General features: G+C 41.9%; 1 protein-coding gene and 1 long non-coding RNA gene across 2 annotated transcripts; both read left to right on the forward strand.

The window, feature by feature from the left end:
* The first annotated feature begins 4,147 nt into the window (after positions 1 to 4,147).
* LOC138648577 (LRRN4 C-terminal-like protein) lies at positions 4,148 to 7,689 on the forward strand. The gene is made up of 2 exons (XM_069738365.1): positions 4,148 to 4,317; positions 6,731 to 7,689. Exon 2 carries the CDS (start codon positions 6,731 to 6,733, stop codon positions 7,577 to 7,579), a length of 849 nt encoding a protein of 282 aa, XP_069594466.1. The 5' UTR covers positions 4,148 to 4,317; the 3' UTR covers positions 7,580 to 7,689.
* Positions 7,690 to 8,633: 944 nt separating this feature from the next.
* LOC138648660 (uncharacterized) lies at positions 8,634 to 10,293 on the forward strand. The gene is made up of 2 exons (XR_011315174.1): positions 8,634 to 9,611; positions 9,965 to 10,293. It is a non-coding gene; the product is annotated as an uncharacterized lncRNA (long non-coding RNA).
* The last annotated feature ends 1,313 nt before the right edge of the window (positions 10,294 to 11,606 follow it).

Below are 11,606 nucleotides of genomic sequence, written 5' to 3' on the forward strand. Positions count from 1 at the left end.
AAAATTGTGATCTTCTATTTATGTAATTGCAAACAAAACTTTTGTTTTTCACAATATGAAGATTTCTTTGTGTTGAATTCGTGTTGCGCTTCACCTCCTTGGAGCACTGAGCTAATCAATTCGAAATCTATATATATATATCCTGCCGTGCTCCCTTGATTTATTCAGTGTTTTGTTTTGGGTTTTTTTACGTTTTTTTTATTTGCAGAGGCCGTGGTCATATGTTTGCTGTCAGATAAGAAAATATTAAATTTACCTCTGCACATATTCTTACAAGGTACCTTCATGCACACATTTATTAACCTTTTACAATAAGCTTCTAACATCATTCACAAATCTCTACATGTCTTGAAGTTGCGTAAAAATCTTATGACTTTTAGCTTTTTTTATGGGGATATTAGATTAGACACCACCGCAGATTTCTGACTCGGGTGCACAAACATCTGGAAAGTTGCTCCAAATTTATTAAGTAATACTTACACTTTTTTTTTTTTCTTTGCATTCACTACCATGTTGGCAAGAAATTCCCTGCAAAGCTCTAAGCAGTGTTGGATCAGGTTGGTAATGGCCTACCAGTAACATTGATAACATGCAAAAATAACCTGACCCTAGTACATACATTTACTTTTTCTAATAATAACTTGGCTAGCTTGTTTAATGAGTAATCAGATAACTTTTTTCTGCAAATTGTGAATCAAGCATACGATCACTGCTCATTAGTAGTGATGAGTGAGTGTACTCGTTGCTCGGGTTTTCCTGAGCACGCTCGGGTGGTCTCCGAGTATTTGTTAGTGTTCAGAGATTGTTTTTGTTGACTCAGCTGCATACTTTGCGGCTGCTAGACAGCTTGAATACATGTGGGGATTCCCTGGCAACCCCCACATGTATTCAGGCTGTCCAGCAGCTGTAAATCATGCAGCTACGTGGACTAAAACTAAATCTCCGAGCACTCACAAATACTCGGAGACCACCCGAGCAACGAGTATACTCGCTCATCACTACTCATTAGTAATCCTTCACAGAGGCCTACTGGAGGATTTTCGTGTTCCCCTGTCGGCCAGTCCGCCCCTGCGCACATGCTAAGAGATATACAGGCTCAGACTTTTTATAAACCCGTTGGGGGGGGGGGTGGGTGTTTGCTCTCGTACAGCAGCTGGGGATTCCTACTTCTAAATCTGCACATCTGACATGTGTTGGTGGATCAGTGGGTTTCTTAGGACATGGATCCCCCACCCTCCACCAACACCAATTTGCAGGGTATTTCATGTTTTGCAATGTTCAAAAGTCTTTTAAGATGTCATCTCTCGAGGAATTTGGCTTCTCTTTCTTTCACCAAGGGCCCTACAGTGTTGTGAAGGATTGATTTTTTTTTTTTTGATCACCTATGACTGTTCCCCAGAGACAGGATCCGCCCTTTAAGGAAAGGAAACCTACAGAATAGGAGGAGCATCTCCTAACGCATCAGTGGTTTCCTGTCCTTGGAGAGGGAACCTACACCCTGGGGTCTGTGCAGGGAGAAGATTGTCGTGGCTTGGAATACTCACCCAGGCCCTAGTCTGGTCGCCTTCTAGAGCTGGTCAGGTGGAAAACGGGCGCCACAGTGCTTCCCCGAGGGAATGCAGCTAGCGGTCCACCCGGGTTGATAACGTGAGGAGAATACGTGAAGTCAAGATTGCTTCTGAGTTATTCCAGAAGAAGGTGAGCAATTTGTAAAAGACCAAAGGTAATGTAAAACAATTCTCTTAAAACCCTAATTCGTGCTTAAGAATTTAGGGGAGAAAAATCGTCAAGAGCCAAAGCCATACCCTCTGATTCAGATGAGCATGTTCTAGGTATTCCTATTTTTTTTCAGTATTTTTCCATAAACCAGTTTAGGAACAGAATGGTGGTTTTGTTTTTTGGGGGGTGTTAAATGTAGAAAGTGCGTGACAAGATCCTCCCCACCACTGCTGCCCTTAAAGTGCTTGCAGATAAAAGCAAAAAGCTGAAGCTGTAAATGCACAAGCTCCTACCTGATCTGCATGAGTTTTTTTCTCTTGGCATATACTTTAGTATATTTTCCTGGAAATGACGCCATGAAGTTCGGCAACCAGACAGTTCTGTGGAGACTCTGAGTTGAAGTATGATAGGATGTAGTTTCGAAATCCTGGCACCAGCGTAAATGCTCGACCTGGAACTCCACCTATCATCCTGTGACTTCACAAGGCAGCGAATCTGCTAGAATCTAGATATCACGAGCGTGACTACATGATTATACTTTATTATACATTCAGGCAATGGGCTCTGTCATATTGAGAATCTGCTTCTTTTGTTATTTTATTGTTTTGCTCCTGTGATGGCGCAGAACAATGGAGATATCCAAGGTTGTTATGAACAGATCCTTTGGGGTTTTTTTTTAATATACTGTATAGTCATGGCCGAAAGTGTTGGCATCCTTGAAATTTTTCCAGAAAATGAAGTTTCTCTCCCAGAAATTTATTGCAATTACACGTGTTTTGTTCTACACATGTTTATTTCCTTTGTGTGTATTGGAATAACACACAAAATAATGAGAAAAAGACTAATTGGACATAATTTCACACACAGCCCCCAAAATGGTCCAAACAAAATTGTTAGCACCCTCATCTTAATATTTGGTTGCACACCCTTTGGAATAAATAACTACAATCAATCGCTCCCTAAAACCATCAACAAGCTTCTTACACCTCTCGCCTAGAATTTTGTACCATTGTTCCTTTGCAAATTGCTCCAGGTCTCATGTGAAGGCGCCTTCTCCCAACAGGAATTATAAGACCTTTCCACAGGTGGTCAATGGGATTTAGATCTGGACTCATTGCTGCCAATTCAGAATTCTCCAGCGCTTTGTTTCCGTCCATTTCTGGTGCTTCTTGAAGTGTGTTTGTGGTCATTGTCCTGCTGGAAGACCCATGACCTTGCACGCAAACCCAGGTCTCTGACACTGGGCACTACATTGCAACCCAAAATCCTTTACTAATCTCCAGATTTTATGACGTCTTGCACACAGTCAAAGCATCCAGTGCCAGAGGCATCAAAACAACCCAAAAAATCTTTGAACCTCCACCATATTTGACTGTAGGTACTGTGTTCTTTTCTTTGTAGGTTTCATTCCATTATCTTTAAACAGTAGAATGATGTGCTTTACCAAAAAATTCTTATCTTGGTCTTATCTGTCCACAAGACTCTTTCCCTGAAGCTTTTTTTTTTGTCTGTGTCAGCAGTGGGGTCCTCCTGCCATAGCATTACATTTCATTCAAATGTCAACAGATAGTTCCCGCTGACACTGATGCACCCTGAGCCTGCAGGACAGCTTGAATTTCTTTGGAACTCGATTGCGACTGCTTACCTGCCACCCAGACTATCCTGCATTGCAACCTTTCATCAATTTTTCTCTGCTGTCCACGTCCAGGGAGATTATCAATATTGCGATGGGTTGTAAACTTCTTGATTATGTTGCGCACCGTGAACAAAGGTACATCAAGATCTCTGGAGATGAACTTGTAGCCTTGAGATTGTTGTTATTGTTCAATGTTGGTTCGTAAGTCCTCAGACAGTTCTCTTCTCTTTCTGTTCTCCATACTTAATGCGGCACACACAGACACACAATGCAAAGATTGAGTCAACTTTTACACTTTTTATCTGGTTTCAGGTGTGATTTTCATATTGCCCTTACCTGTTACTTGCCACAGGTAACTTTGACCAAGCATCACATTCTTGAAACAAAGTTGTCTACCCACAATTTTGGAAAGATGCCAACAATTTTGTCTGACCCAGTTTTGAGGATTGTATCAAATGATGTCCAATTTACCTTTTTTTTTTCTGATTTTTTTTTTTTTATCTTTGTGTTGTTCTAGAACTCACAAAGGAAATAAACCATGTGTATAACAAAACATGTGTAATAGCAATATTTTCTGGGAGATATACTTCATTTTCTGAAACAATTTCAAGGGTGCCAACACTCTCGGCCATGACTGTTTATATGAGTGATATAGAAATCCTGAAAGCAGGGGATGAACTGCGGAGCCCAGCACCCCGACCATCCTGTAGGATCACATTACTGTACGGCCCCATTGGAAGGCGCTATAGACCTGTCCTTTCCCCTCTCCTGTCATCCTGATCACCTTCCACTCGCTCTCCACTCCCACATACTCCGCCTGTGAATCAGGGCTCGGATCCTGCTCAGGAATGACCTCACAATTGGGGCGAATATAAAGACACGTGCGGGATTTCTCCAGAACACACGCAGCCGAGAAATCCCAGGAAGTCAATCCAGCCCGAAAAGCTACGAACTCCAGAAAGGTAAGTGAGACTAGTCCCCCTGATTTTCCCCCATCGCCCATAAGACAATCAGAAGGAAGGGCTTGTTCTACTGTAGTGATTAACTCTTGCTTTTTCATAACCACAACTCCCAGCATATTTTCACAGCCTGAGGCTAGGTATAGTAGTGTCGACGCCCCAGGGTGTAGTATATGTGTTGCCATCCTGATTACGCACGGGGCATCCCGCCAGCTATCATGACACTACAACTCCCAGCAGATTTTGACGACCGGAAGCTGAGCATTATAGATTCTGATTTACCTGAGCATATTGAGAGTTGTAGTACAACTCTTGGCATTCTTATCTTAACCCTCCCTGTTCAAGACATTCTATATATATTACATCAGTGGGGGTGACATGAAGCTTGTGGGCCCCCAACTATCACAGGTCTTTAGTAGTACTGTTCTCATATGGGCCATTTTGTCCCCCCTCCCGGTAAAACCCCCCCCAGGGGTTTGGTGCGACTACCTCCTGCATTACACACTATATAGCCAGTACATAAGGTTGGATTACTAGGTAAATGAAGGTTGTGCTACAATGAATCATTCCATTAGGAACCCACAGCCTCCTGTAATATTCCTATATATCAGATGTAGCCGAGCTGAAGTAAAGGGATTATCTGGTGCAAAGCGCTGTGGAATATGTTGGCGCTATATAAATAAAATTATTATCTCCTATCCAAGGAAAAGGTGATGACTTATCGATCTGTGTGATTCAAACTGTTTGGACTCGCACTTATCAGCCAACAAGAAACTTTTATCCCCATTAAAATAAGCATGTTCCACTGCCACTCCATTCGTTCCCTATGGAGCTGCACTCATTTTTTTTCTCAGCAGCCCCATAGAGAATGAAGGGAGCGGCAGTCAGGCGTCCAACCTGCCTCTCCATTCTACCATGGGTATGAAAGTTCCTGCCTCTCCATTCTGCAACAGGTATAAAAGTTCCCCCATCTTATCTAAAGGGAATCTGACAGCAGGATTTTGCTATGTGTCATGAGACCAGCACGATGTAGGGGCAGAGACCCTGATTCCTGCAATGTGTCACTTGCTGGGCTGCATGTTGTCATTTTGACAAAAATCACTGTTTTCTCTGCTGCAGCTCTAGCAGAGCTAAAAATGCTGAACCCTGTGTAACCTAAATATCAACACTCTGAGGCTACCTGTTGTAACTTCAGTACTGCCTAAAAGGGAGTGCATCACCAGAAAATTGCCTATTGTTTAAATTCGCTTGTTATGTTTTATGTGTTTAAAAAAAAAAAAAAAAACCTTTTGGCAAAATATATATATATATAATATATATATTCCTGCCATTTTGACACTGGTTTTTAGACCAATACTTCCTGTCCTTTCAGGAAGAGTTTTCAGCAGTCTCATTATCAGCAGAGGCAGGATTACAATGACTGGTAATACCTCTATACACAGCTAATACAGAATCCACCAATCACAACAGGCGATGTCACAGCTCCTCCTGTTTTCACAATGACCTTCCCACTCTCATTAAATGCTTTCATTCAAAAGATACAAAATATATAACACATGTACATTGGCAGCCATTGTGGCCAATGTACATGTGTTGTTTCCTTAAACAATAATAAATTAAAGTCTAAAATAAGCCCCATTGGCCACTATGAAAATTGAAAGACTTTTTTAATACAAATTATGACATGTAAAAAATTAAAAAATACAGAAACTTGATTTGAACAATAAGTAATTTTGTATTGACACATTCCCTTTTAAATGTGCATGCACAAAACCCATGTAACACATTCTTTTTACAATGACACACTCGGCTCTGCTACATCTGTACCTGCTTTTCTTACAGGGAAATGTTTAAGTCGACAAAACATGAAATGCCTGAGGTTTGTCCTGACATGTTGCTGCACGGACGATAAGAGTGAATAGGGGAAACGGCGACGTGCAACGTCTCTATCTGCAAGGATAGGAGAACCATGAGTCAAAATGTAGCCAAAAAGATATACCAAAAATATTTATTTTATTATTTATTATTTTTGGTATATCTTTTTGGCTACTTTTTGACTCATGGTTCTCCTATCCTTGCTATTTGGTTGAGTCGCCATTTTTTGTTGTGATTTACGGCTGATGTTTATTTATGCATATCTCTATCTGCAATACTGATAGGAACAAGTGATACCGTCACTGCAGGGTTGACCATTTTTTTTCTGGACAATGTACCCAAAAATAATGGACAGACATTTTTGTATGCCCTCCTCACTGCACTTTTGTGCTCCGTTGCAATAGAATAGAAACGTGAGGCATTAAAATAATAATCATAATAATCTTTTCTATTTTTTTATTTCTTGCCATTCTCACTTCACTGATTTTCTCCATTATTTTCCTTTTTTTTGTTCTCTGCCTTCTTTTCTTTCTGCCTCCAGATGGCATCATCTTTCCTATTGCTTCTTCTGCCTTTCTTAGTTTTTACAACAGCATCCTCACAAGAAGGTGGAAACTCCAGCTCCTCCGCCCCTGCTCCAATCTCGGGCATAAACCAAACATCTGTCACCCCTCGTCCCACCCAGAAGGATCGAAGCACAAGGGACGGGATTGAGTTCATCGTTGGAGGGTCAGAGGAAGAATATGATTACGAAGACGAAAGGACAACGGTTGCTTCAACCTCACCGGTTACTAAACTTTCCTGCCAGTATGATGGGTGTAAGCACCTGGAACCCACGTGTGAGGAGATTCAGTGGCATGCAGGTGGGAAATGTCTTTGCCCAGGAATTGATGGTCCAGAAATGATTCCAGATTCTCCGTCTGTTCGAGAAGTCCTGCTTGGTGAGACCCAAATGACCATAAACTGGTGTTCCCCTTCATCCACGGTACGTGGGTACAGAGTGCTGCTTGGAAAGCAAGGGGGCTCATTGGAGAAGGGACCGGACCTCAACAGCTCTTTTCGGTCACATACCATTGACCATCTTGATCCTGCTTCTCCATATACAGTGTGCATGGTGGCATTTAATGAGGCAGGAGAAAGTCAGACTCATGAAGAAGAAGACAGACCAGCCGGAAGTAGGCCAGGTCCATGCAGGACCGTCCATACCACCATGCAGTCCCTATACATAGGCATTGGGATAGGACTGGCAGCGCTCGCGGGATTGCTGATTATTTTGGGCTTCTGCCTTTGGACAAGAAAGAGAAACGAGGTCAAGAGGGAAGTCAACCTGGAGGAAAGTGGAGTACCGAACTACACCTATCGGGCAGGGAGCATAGGCAGTTATGAGTAGTCCTAGAGTCTACCGGGAGAGCGCGAGGTCTCATAGTGCTGAATGCGACGATGCAAAAGAAGAAATGTAATGTTGTGATATTTATTGTAATAAAATATATTTTTATATTATTGCATTCCATGATCATATAATTACAAAAGAAAAGTTTGAGACTTCGGGTTTACTAAGCAGGAGGCCTCACATAGCGGAGCTAGTCGTGCTCAGAAGACATAAGGGAAAAATTACTAGGATCTCGGGTTTATTGCTAAGATGGATGTCCGATTATATAAGGTCAGGACCACTAAGGCCATGTGCACACGTTGAGTATTTGGTGAGTTTTTTACCTCCAGAATTTGTAAGCCAAAACCAGGAGTATAATAGAAACACGTCGACACTTCTGCATTTATCACCCACTCCTGGTTTTGGCTACAAATACTGATGGAAAATACTGACCAAATACTGAACGTGTGAACGAGGTCTAACACTAAGGTCTCTCCATCACTTGGTAGAAAATCCCAATCTGAAGCATTAAACTGCCAGAGATCCGCACCTTTATGAGAGCAAAGATGGAGGTTGCAGAGGTAACTTGCACCTTGACACATTACTATAATTAACAGGCCAGGTTCAGATGTGCGTATGCCAAACTGTCCATTTTTCATCCCTCCCAAAAAAGATGATTTTTCAACCATGTCCCCCCTTCCTATATACCGTACTTATGTTTCTTACCGGAATAATTTAGTAATTCGAAAACTATATTTTTCTTTTTATTATATTGCAAATTGTTATGGAGCCATGAAAAACGCATGCCAATTGGATGATAACTAGTGATGAGCGAGTATACTCGTTGCTCGGGTTTTCCCAAGCATGCTCTGTAGGTCTCCAAGTATTTGTTAGTGCTCGAAGATTTAGTTTTTGTTGACGCAGCTGTATGATTTATGGCTGCTAGACAGGCTGAATACATGTGGGGATTCCCTAGCAACTAGGCAACCCCCACATGTACTCAGGCTGGCTAGCAGCCGTCAATCATGCAGCTGCATCAACAAAAACTAAATCTCCGAGCACTAACAAATACTTGGAGACCTACAGAGCATGCTTGGGAAAACCCGAGCAACGAGTATACATCACTAATGATAACACGTACGTGATCTGATTTTTACTCACTTAGAATGGACGAGTGTGATCCGAAACAGAGATCAGAATAGTGATTTTATCCACCATCATCGGTCCGTGTGTAATAAGGTTCATGTGAACCACCATATTGACTTGCATCGGTGACTGTGCTGTCTGTATCCGATCAGTTTGGCACACGGACGTTTAATATGCTCGTCTGAATGAGCCCTAATGGTGATGTTGAGATGGAGAAGGCATCAAAGAGGATGTCCCATGAGAGACATGCACTGATCTCCAGAGCGGAACTCCCCCATTCCGGCTGGTGTCGGACCACCAGTGAGTGGAGAGGTGGCAGCGCATATTCTATGGTAGACAGGCTCCATATAGCTCCTCTTATGCTTTAGGGCCTCAGAGAACCACTAGATATCCAGCACAAACAGGTCCCAACACAAAGGTCTCATGTACCTGAACGTACTATCTACTGCTGTGTACGGAGCCTATTCACGTGCACATGGCTCTGACAAAATAGTGATGGCTGCAGTTGATTGCCTGCAGCGGTTACATGACATAAAGAATGCCACATTACCATCGAGAAAGATAGCACCGACATTGCTGGAATGGTGCCACCATCGTCTCATTTTCATCATCCTGGTGGATGGCAGCAGATTTTTTGCAATAATGTCTCAGTACATTTGTCTATTCATCCTTCCTTCATTTAGAACAAGTTTGCTGTATTCTAAAAAACATACTTTTTGTTCGGCAATGGAGTCTTGCTTGTTGAGCGTGCATACAGGCCATGGAGGCTAAGTGAATTGCTTATTGTTTTCTTTTAAACAATTGTACCTGCTGATTCCAGGTCTTTCTGTAGCTCTCCACAGGTGATCCTTGGCTCTTGGACAACTCTTCTGATAATTCATTTCCCTTCTCTGTCTGAAATCTTACGGTGAGCATCTGTTCGTGGCCAATTCATGGTGAAATTATGTTTTTTCCACTTCCAGATTATGGCCCCACAGTGCACACTGGAACCTTTGTAGTTTAGAAATTCTTCTGTAACCAATACATCAGTATCTTTTGCAACAATAAGGTTGCAAAGGTCTTGAGACAGTTCACTGGTTTTACCCATCATGAGATATTTCTTGTGTGCCACCTTGGTAATGAGACACCTTTTTATAGGCCAGCAGTTGAACGAGCTGATATTATTTTTCACTAAGTAGCAGGATTACTTTCTAATCACTGACAGATTTCAGCTGGTATCATGACTTGCATTTATATGTTCATTATTTCTATATTTTAAAGGGGAGTAGAAGAGAAAACCGGAGGACATTGTACAGCACAGAATTCAACTTAATCCTCAAAAACTCACATCAAACATCTTGCGAGACAAGCAAAAAATAAGAGATTAAAATACTTTAATTCAAAAAATTTTAATTTTCAAGTATCAGTTTTTCACATTTTCAATAAGATCCCTGAAGCTTGTGTCTGGAAATGGCCTGTTGAGAAATGAAAGAGAATGACCTTTAGTTTATATCAGGTTTTTTTGTATTAAATGTACAGTATTTTTTTTTTAATTGTTGCTTTTTTATATCATAATCTTTATTTAAAAGAAAATAAAAATAATCCCAAAATTTTCAAGCAGTCCACTTTTGCTATTTTAGACTCAAACTTTGGTAGAGTTTTCAGCAGGCTCCTTATCATCAAAGGCAGGATTACACTGACATGACATGTAACACCTTTATACACAGCTGATGTCCCCTCAGCTTGGACTGGAAAGTATTCAGAGAACAATGGAGCTTACTTGGTCTCCCTTGAATAGACAGGACTAGACTGTACCAACTCACAGGAAGTGTGTGCACTGAGCTGGAAGGCTCCTCCCAGACATTTCTATGGTAGATTGTTGTACTCGTACATTGACCAGTAGAGGGCAGCGCAGCACAAATGACAAAGCACATTTGTGAATCCTCAGTGTATGCACATGCAATGTATTACATCTCCTTACTCAAGGTGGCACACTGGAACAAATCCACTGCCACACCACAACTGTTTCACTCAACAGCAGTAGACCGGGTTCTGGGATATCACAGATATGTGTTGATTGCATCTTGTATTTCCACTTTTATGAAAACTCTCAGATCCTGCATGTACTTAAAATAATGTCAGAGTTATTGGAACTGGAGGATGCAGTTGGCAGCAATTTCCTTCCTGAGCAATACTGTTGAAAGTGACACATAAATTGGTGCAATCTGAGGGAAATACTATTTTTTTTTTTCACTGAAATTATTAACCCAGTCCCAACCTGTGACACCACGTAGGCGTCATGAAAGTCGGTGCCAATCCGACCTGTGACGCCTATGTGGCGTCATGGCAGGATCGCGTTCCTGAGTTATTACCTCATAAAGGGACACTGGTCAGAATTGCAAAAAATGTCCAGGTCATTAAGGTCAAAATAGGCTGGGTTATGAAGGGATAAAGAAAACTTTCCATCTACATCAATTAACCTCAATAAGGAGCTTGGAACCCACATGTGGCCCATGGCCCACTTCTGTGCAGCTTGCTATAGAAGCCCCACGTTATGGCAATACTCACTAGTTACAATACAATGCTCAAATATTCCCTTTAAATGGGACTTGTTCTGAGATCAGAGTGGTGCAAACCGGTAAGGCTACTTACACATTTCCGTCGGTAGTCGGCTGTCACAAAGCGTCGGCGCGACGCACTGACGGACGTTTGTGAAATAGTGTATATCGTGAGCAGCGGACGCATTTTTTCAACATGTCCACTGTCCAGTCTAAAGTCCCGGGGAGGAAAGAGAGAGCGAGATTTCCTGCTGGACATGCAAAGTCGGAAACACAGGATACAACGTACAGAAAAACGTTCCCTTGAACATTTTTTGCAAAAGACGGGCCGTCACATTTTGCAGGATCCAGTGCACGGCGGACAA

This window comes from Ranitomeya imitator, chromosome 9, assembly GCF_032444005.1.
Source record: "Ranitomeya imitator isolate aRanImi1 chromosome 9, aRanImi1.pri, whole genome shotgun sequence".
Classification (NCBI taxonomy): Eukaryota; Metazoa; Chordata; class Amphibia; order Anura; family Dendrobatidae; genus Ranitomeya; species Ranitomeya imitator.